Below are 26,380 nucleotides of genomic sequence, written 5' to 3'. Positions count from 1 at the left end.
TCCTGTAGGAGAGGTATTTGGAGCAAGGCCTTTGCCTCGGGTTTGATGAATGTATTAAATTGGTGACAAGGGACCCAGCAGTTTCAAGCAACGTGATGCTCAAGGAACCTGAGAAGTGGTTTCAGAACAGCCTGCCAATGGTTTGTAAGAGCTTGCTATCTACTATCTGTTGCAGTGATTTTTTTCCAAAGTGGATTGCAATTTCAAATTCATGATGCAATTTCACATTGACTACAAAGGAGTTACCTGAATAAACAGATAACTCAGATTTTCCACCATCTTTTACAGGATTCAGACTGCTAACTACCTCTCCTCCATTCCCTGTTGTCATCCATACCCCTAGCTATCCCCTAGCCTCAGCTTGCTTTTCACAGAATCAAAGAACAGAAGAAAAAAAGGGGAAGCTTGTGCCATAAAGCAAAGATGGACCCTGGGCTGCATCCAAAGCAGTGTGGCCAGCAGGTCAAAGGAAGTGATTCTCCTCCTCTCTTCCACTCTCATGAGACCCCAATGGAGTGCAGCATTCAGCTCTGGAGCCTCCAGCACAGGAATAATGTGAATTGCTGGAGCCAGTCCAAAGGAGGGCCAAAAAAATGATCAGGGGGCAGCAGCACCTCTCCGATGAAGTCCGGCCAAGAAAGTTGCAGTTGTTCAGCCTGGAAAAGAGAAGGCTCCAGGGAGACCTCATTGTGATCTTTCAGTACCTGAAAGGGGCATACAAAAAAACTGGGGCAGGATTTTTTACAAGGCATGTAGGGATAAGACAAGAGGGAACGGCCTTCAGCTGAAAGAGGCTAGATTTAGATTAGATATCAGGAAGAAGTTCTTCGCTCAGAGGGTGGTGAGGCACTGGCACAGGTTGCCCAGAGAAGCTATGGATGCCCCATCCCCAGAGGTGTTCAAGGCCAGACTGGATAGGGCTTTGAGCAACCCTGTCTAGTGGAAGATGTCCCTGAGCACGGCAGGGAGTTGGAACTAAATGATCCTCAAGGTCCCTTCCAACTCAAACCAAGATGATGGAAGGGCTGATTTCTAGCATACACAGAGAACCAGGGCCCTTCCACTGAAACACTGCTGGGGGCTGCTGTGATTTGTGCTGGAAGCCACATTTAGGACTGAGGCAGACAAGAACACAGACATCACATGGCAGCAGCTGGAAGCAAAAGCAAACTCCTACAGAAATGTCCTGATCTTTTGTGTCTGATAATAGTCACAGAGAACCTGTGAAGTGGTGTGGCAATATTATCTAGTTTGCTTCTACCAAAATGTATCCCTGAATTACATGCCTTTCTTAGATCCCTGGCAAATCCTTTTAATTTTTGCCACATGAACAGGCTGCATGACATGATACAGAACTGTATCACGTATATCATGAACCAAACATGAATAAAACACTATGGTTAGTATTCACAGGTAAATGATTAGTAGAAGCCAAAGATTTTCAACCGTCTTATGTAAAAACACTTCTGTTCTAAGGTTTCCATACTCACTTAAGAGTTTTAGCTTCAGGAACTATTTTCCTTTTCTCTGGAAGTTAGTAATTTTCTTTATACAGTATCCTTATTCAAAAGCCAGTTCTGAAGCTGTGTCTGCATCTACTGAAATCAAGGAAATGCCACTGGGAGCAAGATCAGGCCAAATTATAGAAAATGAAGAGCTAAGGCCTCTTTGGACACTGTAAATACGTAGGTTCCCTAAACCATCACTTCAGTGGGAAAGGAAAGTCAGGAAGAAATTAGAGGAAATACAGTGTCTTGTACTCTTTTCACTGAACAGATTTGCTCCATTTAGTGAGATAAAGCAGTCTGTAGTGTACTGTATTTTTTAAGTCACGTCACAAATATTTGACAGCCCAAGGCAAAACCAGTACAAGATCTTACCTGGCTCTTTTACTCCTTTTCTCTAAGACCTGAGCTGCTAATGCTGTTTGTATTTCCTGTTATCAGGTATCTCTTTCTGCAATTTAGTACCAAAAATGATGTTTCAAAAATTTTAATTCCTTAATGTGTGTAACAGACATTTACAAAAACTGTAAGTATCCAGCTTTTACCCAATTAGCTTTTAGCTAATGCCTTTTTATTTAAAAATCTATTCCATGAACCAGTGGCTCATTATGAGAAAGAAAGCAACAGTACAGAATGTCAGTTAGCTCAATTTTTGAGGAGTCGAATTTGCTGACACAGAGTCTATAAAGTATACTACTAAATTAACCCTTGTGTGACCAATAACCATATTTCAAACAATGTCTCTAAAGTGTAGGACAATTGTGAATCATTAGTGGGCTCTACTAAAGTATATAGATAAAAAAATGATCCAAATCTGCTCTTCAAATATATAAGACTACACAGAAATTGAAAAAATTATATCTACTATCCCTATGAAGACCCTATATAATGACTTTTGCTTAGTGATTGTTTCCTAGAACACAAACCATGGTTTATCCCATAATTCTCATGGGAAGTAGACCCTTCTTGGGAAATAGCTCCCTTTATGCCATCAGATAAAGCTGTCCTTACAAAAGCAGCATGTAGGAGAACATGGGGTGGAGACAGCTACAGGTGGTAAGACGAGAGTTGAGTCCTGTTTTGTATTTCCAGTATGGACAGTGCAGTGAGGGGCTGGTGAGATGACCTGCAGCATGTAATATGTTCTTCAGTGAGCTACGTAAAACTATGAGTATTTTTCCTGGCTCTTCTTAGAAGGTTCTCTTAATTTATTTTTCCAATTCTGTGTGATTGAACAGACAATCAAACACTAACTTCAATGTAAATTTGACGAGGGAGCTAGAGTCATTACCCGGCAGAATTCAGATGAATGCTCTATGTGTGGCTTAAAGCTGCTGTCTTTTATGGGTGGGGTGAGGATATAGCTATTCACAGGGTGAGGACACTGCTACAGAATTAATTACAAGCTAGAAGAAGACCTCACTTATTGCAGGGATTGCCATTTTATGTAAATTTGTACAAAGCTCAAACTGGCAGGCTCACATAGCTCATCTCTACACACTGCTGTGGCATAAAGCAGCCTTGTTCCCATCATACTGAAGTAGTTATTTCCTCTTCTAGGTGAAGAAGTGTACATATGCAAGTAACAGGAATAATTGTGTGATTTGTTTCTGACTGTAAATGTCTCTGTAACTACATATGCAAATTAGGGATTGCCCTTGAAGACCTGGAGAGCAGCCAGTGTGCCATGCTTCCTTGATGTAAACAGTTATGCATAAATAGCATCTCTTTTTACTGGGTCTGTGCTACTCCAGCTTCCAAATGTTCAGTCCAAGATTTTTCTTCTGCAGTTCCTTATCTGAGCTTTTCTGCAGTTTCCTGAGTACCCTCTAAATGACCCTTACCTTTGCAGCTCCAAAGAGATCTTTCCTCTAAGATCTTAGAGGAATTCCACCCACGTACACCCATGACCATGCCAGTACCAGATGTTGCATCTCTGCATTTCCAAGGTGCCATTGAAGCCCTCACTGTTTTGTCACACTCTGAACCATGCTTAATCAGAGCAAGATTTCCTCCTGTCATGGGGTAGGTGTTTGTATGTGTGTGAATGTGTGTGCATGCATGTCTGTGTGTGTGTGTCTAGAATATCTGCTCTGTCACCTGTACATGGAGGTATATCAAAAGCCTGAGTCACCAAGTTTCAGCCCAAAGTGGTCCATGCAGAAGCCTTCACTTTAATCAAGCTTTAAGAAAACAAGAAAAACAAATCTGTGACATTTGTAGTAGATACATCTGTAAAGAGAAACAAAGGATCCTCTCCTCCTATAGGTAGGCTCAAGTTGAATACTTAAAACAGCTACAGAAATAATATTTACACGTGTGTAAGGAGTATTTATTTTGTGGATGTCAGCATATGTGAAAATTTTAGGTGCCATTCTGAAAAGAGTAATTTGGAAAACATTTTGTGTGGTAGGATCTTTGGTATTTACTAAAGGAATTGTATTCTTCAAAAATTGTAAAGAATTTACATAACTGATTGGTAATTGTAGACTTGTTGCAGAAAATAAAGCATGCTGAAAGAATAAACATGTTCAAAGAAATGGGTTTTGGCATCTTAGTATTCTTTCTATATGGACTAGACTTTGTAAAGCATCAAATTGGACAGTGGGGAGCTTAAATTCCTCTAACTCGTCTCACACAGCTCTTTTGCTAATGCCTATTCAATAAAGAATGAGTCTACTCTAAAATTAACTGTGGCCCTAGGGTTTGGTTTTAACACGATGTTTCCATTTGTGAGTACCATGTGGCTTCTTTGAAGGGAAGTGGGAGTTTCTATATGAAAACAGTGGATCCACAGTATAGCTGAGGTCAAGGAGAAGATGGCAGGTGTCACAGTTGGGGTTAGTCCACACCAGAAAGACCTGCCCAGAAAAATTAGTTGCACAAGGAGTGGGTGTGATTTTCAACACTATTCCCCCACTGGCCTATTTAAATTGGTACACCTGCATCCGCATTACAACTTCTATCATTACAACAATGCATTGCATCAGTACCTTTCATTTTTGGTTTCCATACTTATATAAACTGTCAGCCTATATTAACCTAGGTATAGATACTTTCATGTGGTTTCCTAGTGGGAAAGGATGGTGCAGTCATACTACGCACATCAATCCTTACTATAATTCCTGCCTGATCTTGTTAGCTGATTTTAATCAATCCCCAAAAAGCAGCACAGATCTCAGACACAATTACTTTCCCACAGTTTTCATAAAGACGGATAAGCCAAGTACAGGAAAGACTTCCTGTTATTGCTGGCATGGAGGGACAGCCTGCAGTTCAGCCTTTATTACACCCAGTCTACACAGAAGAGGACCATTATGAATGCTTTTAAATGTAGGAAATGAGCCTTTTATAACCCACATCTTATTAGATACTGGAGATTCTAACCATAAGAGATGCAGCAAAAGCAAACTGGACTTCTTGAGTCCAGCTGCTCATGGCTGTGCATGTGCCATGATGCTCATGGCAACCCTGTGTTAGTATCCACCATATCAGTTTGGCAACACCAAAAGCAGGAGTGCTGCCTCTTTTCTCTAAGTAGCACTGCAGAACTTTCCAGGACAGACAAGCTTTTGCCTGCAATAAAATTTCTGAAGTCAAATTCACAAGTCATTTAAAAGTGCATGTGGTGAGCAGGGTTGCGGTCCAGCTGTGAGAACCAGCAAGCAGTTAAATTTTGCTTTAGCCATGATACCTGGGTTCCTCACCAACTGGAGTGCATACCTTGCCCAGTGGGAGTAGAGGGGGGACAGTGTTTTGGGGTTTGTTTTTGTGTTGTTATTGTTGTTGTTATTGTATTTTTGTTATGCTTATTTCTTCTTGTTGTTATCGTATTTTTGTTATGTTTATTTCTTACAGGGAAACTCACTGAAAATCACCCATTTCACCCAGTGATGGATAGCTGGAGGGAGGTATCATTGCCTGGTCTAAGCTCCTGACTCAACTCTTGAATCTTGCTCAATACAAATAAAGTATTCGCATAGCCACCAACTACAAGGAAAAAACCTGAGGGTTCAAACCAAGCACTCAGTACAAAGAATGCCAAAACTGAGACATACTCCATTCAGTGCTCTGGATGGCAGAGCTTTCAGAAAGAGAATCCGATTCCTTTTTTATCCTTATTGTTCCACCACCTAGAAAATACTCAGTGAGGACATCACAAGACCTGCTCTTAACACAGAAGTATTTTTTACTATGTGCTTTTCAGTCTCAGTCATTACCATGGTATCTAACAGCTTCTCAAGACTTACCTTTTAATCCCCAACTTAAATAAGAGGGGTTTATTATTCATATATTCCTGATTAGTCTTTTGAGAAATAGATGTACTGTATCAAATAGATGTACTGTATCAAAATTAGAATTTGCTTCTCCAGTGGTAAGTTTTCTCAAGTATAAAGCATCCACAAAGCCTATCACATTCAGCTGCAGCTTAACACTAATGAAAACAAGACGACACATTTTTATTATGGCTTCACAAAAAATCAGAACATACAAATAACTGCAGAGAGTTTGGTGTCAAGGAAAACTAGGTAAAACATGTTGAGAAACTACCACACTCAGCATCAGAGTGCCTGACTTTTGGACCCTTGGCTCTCAGGATAACACCTAGGTGCTAAGTAAGATATCTTGGAATAATACCCCAAGAATCAGTACATGTAGTACACAAAGCTGCTTCAAGTAGGTGGTTGGGAATGCTTTGGACATGGCTGTGCTACAAACCCAGCCACTCTCCATAACTGTCTCATTCATGGATTTTAAGTTTTTTCCTTCTCCCTGGAATTAGCCCTTTCTCAAAATGCAGCCACAAGGTCAGATTTTTGAAATACGGCTGGAGAAACTCCTTTTACCAATCTCTCACCACGTAGCAGTTCAGCAGCTAGACCACTGACTACTGACCAGTGAGCTCGGTGCAACTCCTTCACGACCAGTTGGGAAGAAGGTGACTAAATCTCGACCTCCTGAACAGTACACTCAACACACCCCATCAGCAGGAACCTGTCAGGGTACTGATGGCACAGTAACATCTTGATAGCCCTGACCAGCCTCACCTGGGACCCACACACATATGGCCCATGGGCCAGAGCTCCATTTAAGCCCAGGTCTGGGTCTTTAGAACCTGTCAGGGCTTTCTAGTAGATACGTGCGTGTTTGGTTTGGTCTCCCGCCTTTTTTCTCAACCCTATTGTAGCTCTCTTTCCAGCTGTGGCCTTATCTTCTGCTGCTTTTTGGACAATCTTTAGACCTGTTTCGTTGCTTCATCTTGTCTGGGACTATCAGTGGAGCTGCCATTGCCCTGTTCAGGTATTGTGGAAAAGTGCTCTGGCCGCTGAGTACGCTGCCTGTGGTGTGGCTACCCTCAGCTCCAGGCTTTTCCTCCCTTGAGCAGCAGCCTTGCTCTTGCTGCTCCCTGACAGCAATAGTACTAACGATAATAGCAACAATAACGATAAATGTAATGAAAAGGAGAGGAATAAAATCCCAGAAAAACAACGGATGCACAGTACAAGTGCTCAGCAGACACTGACTGATGCCTAGCCAATAGTTGCTGACTGGAGTTAAACTACGACAAGTGTTTAATTTGCGTTCGTATTACATTGAAGGTAAACAGATTCTGCGTGGCTGGTATGGACCGGGACTGTAACAGGGCTTTGCTCTATCCAGCTCATCGCCTGCCAGCCCCGCTATAACCAGACACCCAGCAGCTGCCAGTGCTGTCCCAGTGATGTGTCATCCCAGCCACCATCACCTTCCAATGCTTTGGGTGTTTATAATCGACTCCGTTCCTGCTGTTCTCTGTTCACGGAAGCCGCCTTTCACCCCACAACCAGAGCCTGGCAGTAAATGTTTGCGTTGTCACACAAAGTGAATATTGTGTGTCAGGGTACTCGGATGCTTGGATGGCTGCCACAGCATCAATCTTTTTCCACAGCATTCAGGCCGTGGAGTTCCTTTTTGTGTTTCGGTTTCCACTTGAAGGGTCAGACGGTCACAGGTGCGCATCGCCCCGCGACAGCCGCCTCTCCCCCTTCACCCCGCGTTTGCCCCGGTAAGGGATGACGAGCAGTCAGCTCCGAGCAGCGCCGGCGACGCTCAGGGCACGGCCCCTTCCCCCAGGCCGCCGCTCCCCGGCTCCCCCTCGCTCCTCGGAGCCCGCGGCACGGCACCGGGCGCTCTCCGTCGCCGCTCCGGCGGCGCGCCGAAGGGCGGGCGAGGCCGGTGCGGGGAGGGGTCGCGCCTGCCCAGCGCCCCCGGAGGAAGTGACATGCTGACGGAGGGAAGGGAAGGCGAGGGGGGCCCCGTTCCCGGAGTGGAGCCGCCCGGCGGGTGGAGCCTGGCGGCCCCGCCCGAGCCGCCCGCCCGCTCCCGCCGCGTGCAAAGTAGTGGCAGCCGGTGCGGCTCCGCGGCCGCCCGCTCCCGGCGCCCCAGCGCGGCACGCGTGCCCAGGCCCGCCGGCGCCAGGTACGTGCTCTCCCCCTGGCGCCCTCCGCGCTCCGCAGGTGCGGGGCCTCCCTCCCTCCTTTGCCCGGCGTGCTGCCCCGGGCGGAAAAAGCAGCCCCGAGCCCGCCCCTCCCCGGCGCTGCCGCCCCCCGGCGCGCCGTGGCGGCGAGGAGAGCGACGGGCAGCCGCCGGCGGGACGTGCGGGAGAGGCGGGCGGTGGGCTGCGAGTACAAGTTCCCCGATTTATTCGTCGCCGGGCTGGGTCTCCGCCGCCGCCCGGACCCGCGTTGTTTCTCCCGCGGCCGCCGAGAATTTTCCTGCCGCCCGCGGGCCGCCTTTGTGTGGCGAGCGCTGCCCGCGCCGGGGTTTCCGTGGAAACGGCGGAGCCGCGGCGGCCCGGCCCCGCCGAGCCCCCCTCCGCCGCGCCGGGCGGGCGTGCCGCCCCTTCCACTTTCCCTTGGTGCTGGCCGCGGCGCGGCCGGCGGTGGCCGGGGCTGGGGCGGGCGGTGCGGTTGCCCCGGGAACGGGCGGGTGCCGGCGCCGCTCGCTGCCGCCTCCCCGGGGGCGCCGCTCCACGGCGAGCGGGCGCGGCGTGCCCCGGCGGCGGCCGGAGCGGGCGGGATCGGGCTCGGGCTCGGGCTCGGGCGGGTCGTGGCGGCCGCTCCGTCCGTCGTAGCCGGGAGTCCGTGAGCCGAGGCGGGCAGAGGCGCAGTCTGCCTCCCCGGTGATGTGCTCCCGTGCTGTAGGAGCTCTGCCTTTCACCTGTCGGCGTCTGTTCATAAAGGTATTTGAGGACGAATTAAATAATGGCCGCGAAGTGAGTTAAGGTGTGTCGCCGTGTGGTGAGCGTTATTTAAATAACAAGTAATGCTTTTGAATATTTATTTCAACAAGTGAACGCTCACTCAAATGGCTGAAAAGACAGCCCACGAAAGAGTCTGTTTCAACAATGTCACACCAAGACTTACCTTGTTACACATTTCTAAAAGTCATGTTTTAAATCCCTGTGCAGATATATAAGAATGATGTACTTATACGGGTACTTGTGTGGGAGAGAGCAACCTTGCTGCCACATGAAAACTGGAAATGCTTTACAAGAAGGTAGAAGGATGCCAGAAACTCTCAAACAACAACAACAACAAAAAATAAAGCCCAAAACCAACCCCAAGCATTTATTTAAAAACAGTGATGTCTCCAGCCCAGGAAGTTGTACAAGGCAATTGTAGCCTCAGCTTGTACTGATAATGACTTCACACTAGAATGAGTAGCAAAAGAATTAAAAACTGGTGGAGTAGAGAAACTGTTGAGAAACAAATTAAGCAGAAATGTGCAGCCTTTTTGTCTCTGACTGTTCATGTGCAGGATAAGATTGGTGCAGACATACAGAGGTCTGTTTATATATGCCAGGACTACTTCTGTGTAAAGACTGTTTGCATGGATCAGTAGAATAGTTGATGTCCTCTAAATGTTTGCTGTCATTTTCCTTCTCTAGCTGCTTGTATCTGATACAATACTGTGATTTTCCAAATACTGTGGATTAAAACACATATTCATTCACTTTAGAAATCTGTGTAAATATTATGTCACTTTGCTCTTCCTTATTAATGTTTTGCATTAACAATGAATGAATAACCTGTATCCAAAAATCAAACTTTAACTGTGGTTTATGGATGACAGGGCCAGGTTTCTTGTGGAAGAATATATTGGAAAGCCTGCAGAGGAGAGGCAAGCTGCTTATGGATGAAGGTTGCTCTTAAGTAAAGTTTAGTTCTGTTGTTGGCAAGCACTTTAACAGACTTTAGTAAGTGTCTCACAACAAGGTGGAAGTAACGTATTTTAGGAGAGGAGAAATTGTGCAGAGAGGTTAGCACTTGCTCAGAGTCACAGAGCAGAGAATGCTGTGCCCAGAGTACTGTGTTTCATGAAACTCAGTGTCATTTTGGTGGGGAGGTTGTTTTTACAGGAAGTCCTGCTCTGTCCGGCCCAAACGCAGAGGCACTGAGGCAATGTTCATCTCTCTGGAGTGAGGTGTGCTCTCCTGCACTGATGGTTGTACATTACTCACAATTTAATGGACTTGCTGTACCATAACAGAGAAGAGTTTAGTAGGACAAGGGGTCTCTTACAGATGATGGATGAGACTCCCACAGCTGTACTCTGCCATGCGAAAAGGGGTGGACTGTTTTTTCTGTTGTGTACCCTTGATTTTTTATTTTTATTGCTGGAAGGTGAAGACTGGAAACAATACCCCTTCAAATATCTTTTTTCAGGAAGACACTGTCACAGCTGTGCTGAGAGTAGCACGGTACTATTCTTGTGTTGCAAATGAGCACTTGTGACCCTTAGAACTTGTATTAGTAATTTGGTCTTAAATTCTAAGAATTCAGATTTCCACTGCCTCATGTGGAGTGCTGCTTCCCTAAGTAATGGCATCGCTGCTACTGCTGTCAGTGTGTCCTGATAAGGGAGGAGATGAGCAGGAGGGCAACAGTGCATAGTAGGGCACTGTGCATGTATTGTACTCAGGAAAAGCTTTTGCAGCTGTGGGCCTCACTTATTAGGGAAAACATTATACCGGTCAAGGCAACCGTCTCATCAGGTATGTTTGATTCAGCTGTACTGAATGCAGTGGGCATTTTGTAAGGGAAGTAGAAATGTGACGGAACAGTACCCTCTGTGCTTTGTTGCCTTTCAGCACTGGTTTGTGGTAGCTGAGAATGTGTTTTTTCCCTGAAGTGCTTTATCTGTGGGGTGGCCTTGCCCAGTGATTCATCTGCAGGTGTTTGGGAGGACTTGCTCACCAGTCTGTTGTTTGGTGGTCTTGGGCTCATTCACATCTGACTCTGTGTGAGTGCCCTGATCACCTCTGACTAATGCTTGTGTGCTGCTCAGAAACTGCTGACTCATTTCATTTTCATGCTTTTCCCCTGTCTTCTTCCAGTGCTTCGAACTAGAGAGGAGGTAGGGTCCAAGGTAAGGTCAGAGAAGGAGGAAATTAATGAAAGTAACTGTGTGTTGTGGCAAGGATGAAGATGCTGCAAAGACCCCTCTTTGATAATGTGAGAGAAATACAATAGCTGTAGTGGATTTGCTGGAAATATACACGTAAGCTATGTGTTAGGAACCGAGCAGAGCAGTGTAATAACTGTAGTGATCCCACCAGGACCACAGTCCACTAGGAGACTGGAAGGACCTGTGTTATGGTCCTTCTAGTGGTCTGTTCTTCAGCTTGAATTTAAAGCCTTTTTACTTCTTGTGCCACTGTTTCGACCTTCTGCTCTTCTGTCTGTCGTGTTATATTCTGCCACAAAGAGCTTTACACTGAAGTAATTTTCTGCTTCTTGAAAAAGGGCTGACCTGGCTTGAGGTTTCTACTGTAGCATAAATAACAGGAACAGGGAAAAGCAATTAACCAGTTGTAGGCTGGAAAGAGTCAGAGATAGAGGTCACTGAGAGAGGGTTTACTTGCCAGAAGGCTAGTAAGGAGTTGCAAGCAAAGACAAGCACACTGATTTCGCTTGCAGATGGGACTGTTTATTAGCATCTGAAAAACCTCGGATGTACATTAGATTTCCTTTTAATTGGGCCAACAAAGCTAAATTTCAGACACATTTTTCCAGCAGGATCCTGGTGGATGTAAAGGATTGTCCATGCTGGTTCAGTTGGCAGATAATGCAGGTTTTTTCACCTATTGGAAAAAGGAAAAGACTCAACACCTGCTGTTAAAGACAGGGAAATAAACATATTTGAGGGGCGTCTATATGTGGAAATGGCACATGATTTCAAGTGACAGCTTCTTTGTGAAAGTTAAACTGTATTCTGCTTCTCTCCCTGTCTCCACATTATCTGTGTCTTCACACATTGTAGTTTGCCTCTTCTTACCATGGTTTTGAGCATTTTAGAAAATATTATTACTACAAATACTGCTTTGCACTTCTGGAAGGTCTAGAAGCATTCTGTTTGCAAGCAGACTACAATTGCACTTGAATCATTTATGAGGTTCCCCCCTTCAAGTTGCAGGTAGTTGGTCAGGGGTTAATTCTGTGATTCTGTCTCACTGTATGTTTTTTACATGCCTCTACCTTTTGAGTGTGTGCATAAATATTGCATTTCACCCAAGAAGGAGACAGAGAAAAGCTTCATTTTGAATTTAAGTCTTGTAAAAGTATCTCAAAAATATTTCAAGTAAGCAGGAGAAAGGCTCAAAGCCAGATTTTTAAAAATACCTGGGCATGTGCAGTTGTTCAGTGATGATGTAGAAAATCCATGTAGGTGTTAATGTATCGAATGCTTAGTTGAGTGCAAAATTTATAAAAATGTTCCTGGATTCTTAGCTGCATGTTTAGGAACTGTTAACATCTGCACACATGCCATTGAGTAACGTAAATACAGTCAGAATGTCTCTGAATGATCTTGCTGGATGTTTAAGGTGGTATTGACTAGCCCTGGCTTTAGGTGCTGAGAATACAAGATCATTAATTAGTTACATCACATTCGGCTGTTTTGGAATCATAATGTTTGCTAAATGTCAAGGACAATTGAAACTTCTTGAGAGATTTCTTTTGGCTTCGACAGGGTTTGAATCAGGTCCAGAATGAAACCTCCCTTTATTACTGGACTTGATAAATCTAGTGCCTGTATTAAAGGCTTTTTATTCTCTGAAGTTCTCAAATTAAATCAGGCTGTTTGGGGACTGATGAGGAGGCTGAAAGTATTCTTAGTTCATGTTGTGGCAAAATAGTTTTGAACGCTCACATCATGAGGCAGAGGTGAGTGAAAACTGACGTAGAATGGGACTGCTGATATGTGGGTAAAGCTGTTCCCATATTTATTTGGGTTTTTACCTGGCATCTGGATGTCTGGTGGTTTCCTGTGTAGGTGCATCTGAGCCTTTCACTGTAGCTGGCATCGTATTTTTTGGAACCATGCCATCCACATCTTAGCTGTAAGATGGGGGGTTTTTTAAGTATTGGGTGTTAGCTCTTTTGGGCAGGAGTTGGTAGCTTCATTCTTCAGTTAAACTATTCTCTACAGAAAGAACCATTAAACAATATTTAATGAATAAGTATTAATATCCTGTGTGTCTCTGTCTTGGTGTGGCTACATCTTTTGTTTGCATTGTCATTTCCAGTTTTGGGATGCAAATTTTCATAAGGGAGAAATTCAGCTACTTCATACTCTTCAGCATCATATGCTAGAATACAGACAAATTAAATCAATACTTAGATGTTAAAAAAAGGCCTCGTGAGTCTTTTTCTGTTTAATGTTTCCTTAGTATTCAAAGAGCATGCTAATGTTGCTTCATATTAATTAAAAATGTGCAAATGGCTTTGCTGAAGGAGACAGTCTCCCGTCAGAGAAGATACAAAAACCTATCAGCTCACTTGGAGCTGTAATCAGGTAAATGGCACTTTCTGTTTCCAACCTACAGTTAACAATGTCTTGTGATTTGCACTAGAAGCTCCTGGATTCCCTCATGGAGAAGGTCAGTGCTGTTGGCTCGTGCTGTGTGACTTGGGAGCACAGAGAATGTGGTCTGTGCCGTGTGCCTGCTGCATCTGTGGCAGCGTGGGCAGCGGGGCTCAGGCCCAGCAATTACAACACGGTTGTCTCCAGCAGGGGCCATACAGCTGCTCAGAGAGGCACCACCTTAGAAGTAGTCATTCTGGGGTTGTGAGGACAGTAGAAAATTTGTTAGCAGCCCATAGCTCAGTGGTGGAAGTTGCACTTGAAACCAGCAGTGCTGTCACGGTGGTGTGTTTCTCAGCTCAGCGACTCATGCCCTATCTCTTATACTTTCCACAGTTGTTTTTGGTTTTTTTTTAAATTCTTGCTGCCACAAATTCTGTGTTATTTTGTAGTTGGGCTTTCTGGCTTTTTTAAATAAACAAAACAGCAAAGCCACATGAATTAGGAATTAGGCTCCTAGGAAAAGGCTTAAAGACACTGCCCAAAGTTGCTAAAATGTAAATCACAATTCCGAAAAATATAAAGAGGTCCTTATATGGGAGCAAGAAAAGAAAGTTGCCCTTTTCCCAGTGCTGATGATTTTCATCTTCCGATTGATGTCTTTGTAGCATCTGCCTCTGATTCCTTCTCAGGTAAGAATAATAGGAAAGACATTGATTTGTGTGCACACGCACATAATGCTGCCCACTTGGTGCTAAAGTTGTAACTTGTAGTTTATGGTGCAGAACCATCCGAGTTGCTGAGTACTTGACTTGCATTTCTTGAGGAATGGAGAAAGGAAGGGAAAGCAGAGTGCATTAGATCGGCACATGCATCCTGGGTTGTACAGGAGCGTTTATGCCTGTTGCATTACCTTCTTCCCCTGGAGGTCCATGTGGGATGTGTCCATTCCCTCTCTGCTCTTTGTGTGTGGCCTTTAAAAAGGTGTTGCAAGGAAAACGTGAGCATGGACAAGAAGGCAAATAAAGGAGTATGAAAAGTACCATTTTGTGTTGAAAGCTGGAGCTTGGGGAAGTAGCAGGTTGTGGTTCTGGTGTTGGCTCTTACGTGGATTTACCATGTAACTTTCACAAGCTCTCTACCAGGGGAGGAAGAGGGGAGCGGCAACAGGGATCTTGCCAAGTTTATTTCATAGTGTCTTCTGAACGGCTCTGGCTTTTCCTATCAGACGGGATGGATAAATACAGGAAAAATTGGCAAAATCCACACTGTTTTCTAGTCTATATACATGAAGGATTTGATCTTGCATGGAGAAATGGAGTTGCTCATGTTACTAAGTCTGCTGAGAGGATATGAAACTCTTCTGCCTGGATACAACTACTTTTGCGTTAAAGGTGTGTGTGTTGCAGAACTGGAGTTAGGTACTTTCGTAGTCTTAACTTGGCAATTCATTGTGGGTAAGAATAGGAGGATTAAATATTTGAAGTAAATATGATCCGTGTTTCTTTGTTGCCTCACGTGTAAATGTAGTTTGGATGTGGGGAAAGTATTTTGTCTGTTGAGTCTGTATGAGCAGTTCCTGTACCTTGTGCTGACCCTTTGCGTTGCTGTGAATGTAATTTATAGTTCTTAAAACAAGGTGAGGGCAATCAGTGCTATAAGCTATGAGTCTTCATAGGAGAGGCCTTCTTTCTGAAGCTTATCTCTTACCAAGAGAATGTTTGGACTCCCAGCACAATTTTAAAAAGCAACCCTGTTTTTGTACCAGCTCCTGAGTAATCCTTTGTCAGCCTTCTTCCATACCCCCATTTATTTGGGCTCTTTTAAAAGAAATTTATTTATAATAACCACTGAAGAACTCAGTAGCTACTCTTGTGTTGGATCCTGAAATGCCTGGTGTGGAGATGATCAGTGTGCCCTTGATGCTGGGGAAGTATTACAGTGCAGGTGGCAACATCCTGCTGTACTGCTCCTGCTGCCTCTGCAGTTTTTAATGTGTTAATTTCCTGTGTAAGGAGTGATGGTGTGGATCTCACCCCTGAGAGATTTTTCATAGGCTGTGCATTGAGGATCAGTGCCCTAACTGGACCGACTCTGATCTGTGTGCTTGCTATGAACAGTTGCCCCAATTAGTCCGTGACTGTTCTGTACAAAATTTCAAAATGTCATGTATCATAAATGCAAAAGCATCTCTACTTACAGACATACATATATGTGTTTATATTTGCTAAGGCTTTGTTTGTTGAAAACATTGAGAACTGGTAATTTAACAAACCACCTGTACTTTTGCAGAACTACATAAATCACTGAAATGACTTTGTGCAAGTATGTTTCAGGGGGAGAGTGCCAGATGACGGTAAACATCTGGGTCTGGTTGCCTTTGATTAAGCACTTAACGTTGTCCATGAAAACAAGTATTAAATTGTTATGAGCACATGATGTAGTTGCATGTCCTACATCCTTTGTGGTTATTCACCTCAGTTATTTTTGAGGAACTATCCGGGCTGCTTTTGTTAGTGTGACAGCATAGCCCACATCCTGCTTAGATTCTCAGTATACTTTCTTGTAATTTTTTTTACTGTTTAGTTCTGTTGTCTTGCTTAATCCCTAAATTTTACTTGTGTGGGGTGCTGTCCTTGCTGTCAGCGCATGTGACTTTTTAGGTTAATGGACCCAGTTAAAGTAATAAAGTAAAAAAGGGAATAGAAGGACTCGGTGGTCCCCAGGACTGAACTCTGATAAACTCATCTATGTCTTGAGTATCTTAATGCAGCTCTTTGTTTTATTTTTCCCCAAGAAAATTGCAGATAATTGTGCTTTATATATATTTATATGCATATATATGAATGTATTAAAGTACAAAAATCTGTGTGGGAAACAGTTGAACACCAACACTTGGCATTTTGGAAAGAAGCAACTTGCCTTCCAGTGCTGTTTTTGTGAACTTCATGTTCTGCACCCGAGATAACTGATGTACTTCGGCCTGATGTATTTTTTGAGGATCCCTTTAGAAGCTTGGAACAGAAGTGCTTAACTTCAAGGGGTTTGTTCTTTCCAAATAAATACCTCCTCTCAGCATCAAGCCCTGCAGTCTCTAAATGTTGCATCGCCAAGAAGTTTTGTATTGACATGTTTTAGGTTCATCTCCCTCCTCCCTGAATATTTCATGCTTCTGGAAAAAGGAGCAAGACTGAACTGCTTCTCACCAGAACTTGGGCAGTTGCTCCCCATCTTCTCCACTCCTTCCCAGACTCTGCATGCATCTCTCAAACTGCTATCATCGTCCTCACCTTGCTGTATAAACACTTTGCTACGTTGGGACAAGCCTTGAGTCTAACAGAGGCTCTGTTGCGCATTTTGCCAGTAAGGTATGTGTTCACAGAGGACTTGTGTCCTGGCGGGCATGCGGAGCCTGTGTAGCTGTTTTCCCTACATTGGATCACAGCAGGAAGAAAATTTAAAAGGAAGAAGGGGAAAGCATTATGCTGCAATAACCATTTGAAAACTCCCAGATTACTTCTGTTTCTTCAGTTTACACTGTTACGCAAATTCTCTCTCTGCTCACTAGAAGATAAACAGTAAGTTTTATAGCAAGTATATAAATTTGAAATTCTAAATCTTGCTGGTAGATGGTATTCATTCCTCAGCTTTTGAGGCAGCCAGACTGACTGATCTCTCCATTGTAACAATCTGCAGCTCAGGAATGCAGGACTCCTCATGAAAATCTAAGAGCATTCCTAAGTTCCCTTAACTTTGGGGAAAGATCTTAAGATATGCTTAAGTTATTCCCCAATTTGGGACTTTTTGGAGAAATTGTGGTGGGTTGACCTTGTCTGACTTCCAGGTTTACATCAAACTGTTCCCTCACTCCCCTTCCTCAGCAGGACAAGGGAAGAAAATAGGACAAAAAAGTTTCTGGGTTGAGATAAGGACAAGGAGGTCATTCACCAGTTACCATCATGGTCAAAACAGACTCTACTTAGAGAAGTTTAATATAACTTATCATCAGCTGATAACGAAGAAGGGCAGTGAAAAAATGCTCTTGTAGTTGCTTTTGGGGGAGGTGGAAAGTTATTCAAACCCTAATTAAGCATGAGGCAAATAGATGGATAATTCTTCCTCCAGATTTGGGGCCTTTTTTGTGTGGTGTATACAGATACAGTCTCCTTGCAGATGAATACACACATGGACGCAACCTCACTTTTGCTAGCTTGATGCTCACTGGCAGAGAAGAGCACAGGGGCTTCCTGTGACTTGCTTTGGATATGTGTTTCATGTACAGCAGCACTGTTAAAATAGACTCTGATGTATATGCAGTGCTGCTGTCTGTGCTCTTTTCACAGAATCCATTAAGTTGGAAAAGACCTCAGAGATCAAGTCCAACCTGTGATGGAATGCCACCGTGTCAACCAGACCATGGCACTGAGTGCCAGGTCCAGTCTTTCCTTTAAACACCTCCAGGGTCAGTGACTCCACCACCTCCCTGGGCAGCCCATTCTACTGTCTAATCACCCCTTCTCTGAAGAAATTTCTCTTGATGTCCAATCTGAACCTCCCCTCATACAGCTTAGGACTGTCCTCCTGTTCTGTCTCTGGTTACCTGGGAGGAGAGGCTGGCTACACTCTCAGGGAGTTGTAGGGAGCAGTAAGGTCACTCCTGAGTCTCCTTTTCTCCAGGCTAAACACCCCCAGCTTGCTCAGCCACTCCTCAGAGGACTTGGGCTCCAGACCCTTCACCAGCTCCATTTTCCTTCTCTTGGACTTCTTCCAGCATCTCAATGTCCTTCTTATAGTGAGGGGCTCAGAATTGGCTGTAGTACTCAATTTCCGGCCTCACCAGTGCCCAATACACGGGTTTCGGTGGCAACTGATACTGACTTAAAAGGCACTACTGAAACTGCTTAATCTGACTTGAGCATATTTTCATAACAATCTTTGTAACTCATTCATCCAAGAATCTGGTTTAGATGAGAAAATGCAAGAATAGGCATCACCATCATCTGGTTAGTTGTTTCTAACTTGCAGTGAAGCATTTGAAGACTAAATTAAAGACTAGCTGCAAATGAAAACTTTCATGTAAGCTTGAAATATGTGCTGAAAACAAAAAAGGTATAGTGCTGACTTGCCTCTCTAAGTGCATGGTATCAGCTCAATCTAGATGCTGTCAGATACTTACCATGTTTCCACATTCTGAGAACTCTGTATTGCTAAATGAACTTTGGAAACAGTGGGTGACAGTTCTTTCCTTCATTCGTGTGCTTTCTCTAAAAGTACAAACAGTTGTGTTCTTCATGAAATCTCTAGTTCTACACTCAAAACACTTACTGGCTTGGAAGTATGAGGTAGAACTGTTCATTGGCAGCAGCCTCTGCTGGCATAGAGTTCTTCACTTGGTGTATCACTTCTATGTGCTCCTGGTTAGTTAGTCTAAGCAGAAGGAAATGCTAAGAGTAGTTGAAGTAGAAAACACAGTGGATCTTGCTGAAGAATGGAAGTTGGAGGGAAAATAGAATGAATAGTCATGTAATTTGCTTTTGAACCTGAACATGTGACCTCTTAGTCACATGAATAGATATTTGTTGACTTGGTCCCTAAACAAACATTTGAGGTTTGAGTCTTTTGTTCTGTATCCAGAGGAAGACTGTTATTAAAGAATGTCTGTATCTGGTTAGATGCTCTAGCATCTTTTTCTTGTAGTTAATTTTAAGGGGTGTTTGATAGAAGAGAGCTTCTTGGCAGCATTCTGATCTTAATAGCTTCTGAGAAAATGCATTGATTGGCCCTTTTGTTTTTAAAAGATTGCTTTAATTTTCAGTCATTATCTATAAGGAAATCACTAATTTATTAAACCAGCATCATAGATTAAGAATTAAAGACCTGACTCTTTTATCACTTAAACTGGTGTTAGGTTGATGTTACCCATGAGGACTTTTAGGAAGACAGAGAGTAAATATAAGATGTTCCTGTGGACTCCTAAACTTGTGTTTCTAGACCTCATTCATAAGATGAGAACTGATTCTTTTTGTTACTTGTACCAAGAATAAATTGTATTCTTGGGGTTTGCGTAATGAAAGCAGTCGAAAAAAAAAATCTTAAAAGAATGAGCTTATGTCTGAGAAACAGAAACTTAGCGACCATTCCATATGCAATGTTTAGGTTGCACATTTTATAGGGAAAACAGTTTGCATTTAGTGAAAAAATTTCTCTGTCTAGTCCCTACTTTCCAGAAAAGAAGAACTCAGGCAGTGCCTCTCATTTCTTGTTCCTTTTGCTAGCAAGTTAGGTTAGATGCCTTTGAATAGTACTGCTTAAGTAGATTTAGTTTGCCTTATAACAGCTCTCTTAAGCTTTACCGAATTGAAGTTTGATGGCTGAAGTAGGAAAATGAAGAATTAATTATTTTCAGACACTCCATTGTGGCTTAATAAAATTGTAAGGCAATAATTATGTTTTATCAGGGTTATCTAGTATTTGTTTATTTCCGTGAAGTTTTATTTTAAAGACCAGCAGGAAGTATTCAAATAAGTGTAACATTTTAATAATGTTTGACATCTGTTATAACAAAAAGGTAACAAAAAAATACCGGAATAATTGGTGGACAAAAAGATTATTTTTGTTACAGAGTGTGTCTGTCAGCTGCTTACTACAGTAAATTTATGTTGATTGTATCAAATAGTGAGTTTTCAGTTCTTCACTCAGTAAACAGTCTTTATTTGTGGCTGCTGGTTTTATGTTTTATCCTATGATCTACTGATCTCTGGGAATTAGGTTAGTGTGATTTTGTGGGATAGAATTAAACAGGCAGACTTGCACAAAAAAACCTTCTGATCAGTTTTAGCCAAGGACAGGATAAACCTAGTCATCTGGGTATTGGACACTGTAGAGTCTTTGAAACCATCCACTTGCAGGTAGCTGGTTGCTTCTATTAGTGTTGTAAAGAAGGTTGCTGCCTTTTTAATTGCTTGGCTTTGTCTTCTGAATGTTCAGTGGAAGGGTTGGAGAAGAAACACAGCAGCGGTTGGTACTAGACAACATTTCTCCTTCTGCTTAGCCTTCAAAAACAGCTTTTGGTCAAAGCCCAAGCTAGTAAATTGTCTGCCACCCTAAGAATTGTATCTTTAATAGTAAGGTTTGTTAAAGCTGGAAAGGTTTTTTGCAAGTGTCATGACAGTGGTTACTACAATGAATAGAGGCCTGTTTTGCCATTCTGAGCTACAGCTGGTGTCGGCTGTGGTACTGAATTGTACGGCAAGATAAAGGGAACAAAAGGGCACATTTTGTCTTCTAATAATAGGCTTGGGACTGCCATAAACTCTTTATATAAATTATACAACAATACTGATTCTCTTTCTTAAATTTTTGCTCGTCTTCCTTGCGGTTGACAAACTGGCGAAATAACTTCCGAAGGCTCTGCGGCAGTTCTTTTGTCTGCTCTTTGCTGTGGCCAGCAGAGTCAGCAAAGGGCAGTAAAACAAATGTTTCGGGACGCTGCTCTAGACTCAGTGCCTTACATAATGGGGTCTCATATAGACTAAAAGGATAGGCATAAAGATTTTTTTTTATCGGTTAATTCCCTAGGCTGCTGACAGCTGCTCTTTTGTTATTGCATGTGGCTGGCACGTTCAGAAATACTGTCTCAGGGCTTCCTCCCTGGAAAAACTCTTCCACGCCTCAGAGGGGGAAACAGTGGGAGAGTGGAACAGGATGGCAGAAGCTCCTCCTGCCTGACTGTATTCAGAATACTGCGGGTTGTGTTTACTGAGAGATGCGCCTTCATTCTAGCAGTGCTAGTAGTGACGGGAGGGGGAGGTCAGTGCAATATTTGATAGGTCACAATACTCGGCAGAGGACATTTCTTCTGAACGCTTAATTCCTTAAGTTGGACCGGACCTTTCCAAAATGATACAAACATTTCTTAAGTAACCTTAGAGCTGATTCCTTCTGCAAACACTGCTGGGTCACGGGTTGGTACTGTTACTGATGTTTCATTTCTAGCTTTATGGATTATAACTGACAGAATCAGTTTCAATGGATAATTGAACAAATTGTGTGTATTGTGCATAGCCAAGCTTTTATTCTCTTGCCAAAATTAACTGTTATTTGAGCATGAGAGGGGAAGAAGACAATCAAGTTAGAATTAAGGGGCTGCTGCTATCACCTCTTGGGGAGCATGGCTGGCATAGCTTGTAGAGAAAAGCACATCTAACCAAGCTCTAAAACTTGCATTCGTTTTGGAGCTGCTCTTGAAGATTACAGAGGTGACAGTATATGTCTTACGAAGTCCAGACAATTTGAATAAAAATATAAGTTCATATCAGAGCTATCATATAGCTCAAACCAAAATATTTGGTCTTATTTTATCAATGAAGACCTTACAGAAGAGTGTTTTAGGCCATGGAGTGGAGTCATATGCGCATGGGTTAGACTGAAATTTAAAATTTTGTTTCCAAAGCCAAATGTTGATTGTTTCACAAATACTGTCTTTTTTTTTCATTGTTACTTTTTCAAATACTGACATCAGGCCTTTTCCTACAATGGGTTTAACTTTAAGTGTAAATGTGAAGATTGTTTTAAGTCTGTCTATAGATATAAATGCACTGTGTAACTGCTGATACTATTTGGTTTTGCAGGTTGTCTTCTGAATTTTGTGTCTGAAGGTACCCTCTTGCTTTCTCAGCAAATCATGGACATCGTTGGCTTTCTGAAGTCGCAATTCGTTTGCCACCTTCTGATCTGCTACATATTTATAGTGTCAGGACTGATCATTAACTTCATTCAACTCTTTACGCTTATACTTTGGCCAATCAACAAGCAACTGTTCAGGAGGATCAACTGCAGGCTGGCTTACTGCATTTCAAGCCGTAAGATTTCTTTTTTGTTTTTTTTTTTAAAGTATTTTCATATTTTGTCTTGAGGGAATTGGTAGAAAAGTTCCAGATTTCAAAGCCTATATAAAGGTTATATCTGATTCCTACAGCACCTGCACTTGTATGAAGAGATGTATGCCTTGTTGAAATGTCATCTTGTGCTGAAATGTTTTGCTCTTTTATAGTGGGATACTTGCTTGACTCAGTATTTTGAAGAAAGATTGCCTCTCATTTGGCTATCCATCATGTTTCATTAAACCAAGTGAGAAATACTAACCAAATAATGCATCTCAGCAAGTTCAGCTATTATCGGTAAAGCTTACAGTGTTAACAAGTCACTTTCTGTAATGCTTTCATTTTTATCATCCATGATTTTGTTTATGATCTTGTTTAAATGTTTCATGTGTAAATCCTGTTCAGGACTGGGAAATAACAGGGGGGAAAAAAGGAAGAATCTTCCATTTCATGTGCTTCTTTCTTACGCCAGTTATAAACTGTTTTTTCTTTGCATAGGATTTCAGATGTTAAGCTGCATCTGTATGTATATTTAGTATATGCATATAGTTATAATTCAGAATGCAGCAGGTAGCCTGTAACCAGCTGAAAGAAGCAGGGATTGCAATGGTACTGATTTTTTGGGGCAGAGATGAGAGCATGACCTTAGGATGCTGTAGATAGACCAGACCTTTGAAACTGCTGTGAGATGTGACAGTTGACTGGCACTTGACAAAACAGGTAGTTCCAGTGGAATGACAGCTGTACCCATTTGTTTGTTCTCTATTAGTAGGAGTTTGGTGGAATCTTCGCCTGACAATAGCGAATTATCAGAGCATGCGTAGTTTTCATGTTATAATCAGTTTGCTTATATATTTGCTTTTAAAGAGCTACAAGAGCTGCAGTTAAAGCAATTTTATTATTCTGCTGTTTATGACTTGCACATAACTGCATACAGTTACAGCGGAGAGAATTCTTCACAGAAACTGTTATAGAAATGCTAATGTACCCACATTTGGTATTTAGGAGTGTGCTGTAAAATGTGTCCACCTTCCAGAAAGATTTCCCTGAGCCTTTCTGAATCTCAAAAGTACTTTCTTAGAAGGAAATTTTTGAAAAATGTATGCTTTTTGTTGTTTCCTAAAGATTATTCTAGTGTGATGTCAGTGTCAATGCTAAGTGACTTTGGGATGTTTTCATACTGGGGAAAACAGCCCTCCAGCACAGCATTTAACAAATGAGCTGTAGAAATGCAGCAAAATGGTTTCTTTCAGGTAACCTTTTCTGTTACTAGGAACCTGAAACAGAAAAACATTGTTAGTAATCATAATAAACTGTGTAAGGTAGAAATCATGCCTCAACTTGGGGGCCTCTAGGGGTTGTTTATCTTTCATTAGTGACTCTGATGAGCAACTATTCAAAGCGATGTTTTTAAAACATACTTCTGACTTAAATTTCAAGTTCATCAGAGTTGCATAGGCCCAAATAAATTGAGGATGCTGTTTTATTATTTCTGTAATGGAGAGAGGATGTTCCTTCTGAAAAATTCAGTTTTGCTGTCTGTGTATGTCCCTGAATCAGTGAGTTTGGAAGCACTATTCATTTGCATGTACGAACAGTGGCATTGAATATAGCCAGGTTTTTACCTTTTTCCTGGCAGCATAGTGTATATTTGAAGCCATGGCATGTAGAAGAACCTGTATAGCTGTATGTAGGTGTATATTGTTATTTTTCAATCAATGCCTTCTGGCCCATTCTCAATTTTGGCTACTTAATGCAGAGATACCAGCTGTCCTACAGTCTTCAGGCTGAATCCTTCAGTTTAGCTCAATCTAGTCTGATCTAGAAGATGGACAGTATGGAAGAGGGAAAAATCCTGCATGGTTGTCCTTGATGGGGCAGATGGCTTTATACTCAGGGTTGCTGATCTAGTCTTCAGTGTTGATGCCACTGGAATAGATTGTGTTGTGAGGTTTTTGCCCAGTCATGCTCAGAACAAAGTATGTCTAGATTAAAACCATTTATTTTAGCTTTACAACAGGGCAGGCTAACATTTGATGAGTCACCCTTATCTGAGTGATATTTGGAAAGGGGAAAATGATAGTTAATTTGAAAAAGTATTTCAAAGAACAGTTAATCAAAATGGATATGTTTTTGGGGGCCACTGATGTAGTGACTAGTATGTCAGGTCTGTATGGGTCTGATGAAAGTCATGGAAACAGCCTACAGTTGGAGACAGTGAGGTTCAGCATTGAGGAATATAAAAGAGGCATGTGCTTTTCCAGAGGTGACAAGCATGATGTTGCCTTGAGAGCTTGATACAGCCTGAGTCACCAAGTCAACCAAAGAGTGAAACTGAGCGGGCATGGTTTAATTGAAAGAGGAAATGAAAGCAGCAGTTGTCCTTAGATCCTGCAAGTTCGGTTGTTTTCCATTTGATGTCAAAAGTAGAGATAAATGGCTCCATGAAATCAGAGAGTTATTTTGTCTTTGATGCTGTGCTCTTTGGGCAAGTTGGAGGTTTTGTATTTCAAGTAGTGGTATTTTCTTATACCTTTTTTCTTCCTATCTCCTTCCTAATATAAGAACGTCATATTCTCGCTTCTCCTCGTGCGCTGTCTGCTGTCATAATGTGTATGGGAAGCTGAAGTACTGTTGTGGTTAGTGACTTGTCCTCACTTGAGTAGTGCAGCTTGAGTTGGGCTGCTTCTCTGTTCACATGGATCAAACCAGACTAGCTAGAGTTGAAGTATTCACAGAATCATGGAATCATTAAGGTTGGAAAAGACCCTTATGATTGAGTCTGACTGTCAGCTCAGCACTGTCAAATCCACCACTAAACGATGTTCCATAGAGCCACCATCTACACATCTTTTAAATGTTTCCAAGGATGATGACTCAAATCCTGGGAGCCTGTTCCAGTGCTTGACAAACCTTTCCATGAAGAAAGTTTCTCAAGTATCCAATCTAAACCTTTCTGGGTGCAGTTTGAATCCGATTCCTCTTGTCCTGTCACTTTTCACTTGGGAAGAGGCTGACCCCCAGTTTTTGCTACAGCCTCCTTTCAGGTAGCTGTAGTGAATGGTAAGGTCTCCCCTGATCCTTCTTTTCTCCCTTAGTTGCTCTTCATAAAACTTGTGCCCCAGACCGTTCAGCAGCTTCATGCCAAGAACTGGCTGCATGGAGTAGCTGTGGTGTGGTAGTTGAGCACAAGTAGCTGTGTGAGCTGCTGCTCCTCTGCCCTGAGTTTGGCACCTGCACTACAGCTTCTCATTAACTACTGACAGTCCAGAAGGCTAAAGCCACAGACATCAGACTTCTCATCAATACAAGTTAGAGAAGAGCTAAAAACCTGGTTTCCTGTTTGAATTGACAGTCAGAATGATTAACTAGAGCAATAGCTTGCTTTGAATGAAACAGCAGGTGTAATGGCACATACCAAGTTGCCTTCAGTAATTGATGATGGTAAGTTATTGCCATTCTTGATACCAATTGTGAGTAAAAAGGGTGAGCTTGGCTTCTCTGTTGACCTGCTCCAATATTTAATGCCATTAGGATGCTCTCCAAAGGGTGTGTTGTCCGCTCCCTGTATTGCAGTTTGGGTTGCTCTTATGTCTCCAAGATACTTCTCATACTTCGCTATACCTCTTTGATTCTGTTATACCAATTGATAATTATGTGCAGAGTAATGGCTAGTTCTAGTCCTGTGTCCTGTGTATGTCTTGACCTTTACTGAGAAGGGTTGTTGCAAAGAGCGGACATCCAGATTCAAAAGAGCCAGCTTTTGTCTGTGCTGGTATTGAAATAAGCCAAATGATTGGTAAGGGTTTTGCACCCTCTTTCATGTTCAAACAAACAAGCCAAAAACCCCCAAAACAAACAGAAAAAGAAACCACACACACAAAAACCTAAAAACTTTCCCAGAATAAAAACAAGGCACCAAAATCTTTGGGCTTCTGACTTGCAGAAAATATTTTCTGGCTTCAAATATATATTCATGCATTGGTTCAACTGCCTGTTAATCCACTCTGCCTTTTGTAAAATGACAACCCAGATAAACTCCCTCCTACTGAAATCAAGAGTCCATCCTAATAAGAAAATTGAACACTGCAAACCTCAATAGGGTGATAACAATAAAAATTTCAAACATAAGCGTGCTTGGAAGTT

The 26,380-nt window shown here is 42.6% G+C and overlaps 1 protein-coding gene across 4 annotated transcripts in view; it reads left to right on the top strand.

The window, feature by feature from the left end:
- The first annotated feature begins 7,900 nt into the window (after positions 1–7,900).
- The window catches only part of AGPAT4 (1-acylglycerol-3-phosphate O-acyltransferase 4), a 71,290-nt gene continuing 52,810 nt past the window's right edge, over positions 7,901–26,380 (top strand). For 2 of the 4 annotated variants that reach the window (XM_040060009.1, XM_040060007.2), the window contains exons 1-2: positions 7,901–7,964; positions 21,983–22,213. In XM_040060009.1, the coding sequence (XP_039915943.1) occupies positions 22,036–22,213 (178 nt within the window). In that variant the 5' untranslated portion in view covers positions 7,901–7,964; positions 21,983–22,035. Of the gene's footprint in view, positions 7,965–10,901; positions 10,917–12,631; positions 12,713–14,020; positions 14,045–21,982; positions 22,214–26,380 lie in introns of those variants that run through there. The other 2 variants (XM_040060008.2, XM_058419981.1) reach the window with 2 other exon arrangements.

The sequence above is a fragment of the Hirundo rustica genome, chromosome 3 (assembly GCF_015227805.2).
Source record: "Hirundo rustica isolate bHirRus1 chromosome 3, bHirRus1.pri.v3, whole genome shotgun sequence".
Taxonomy (NCBI): Eukaryota; Metazoa; Chordata; class Aves; order Passeriformes; family Hirundinidae; genus Hirundo; species Hirundo rustica.
Note: the sequence above shows the minus strand (reverse complement) of the source record. Positions and strands in the feature narration are given on the sequence as shown.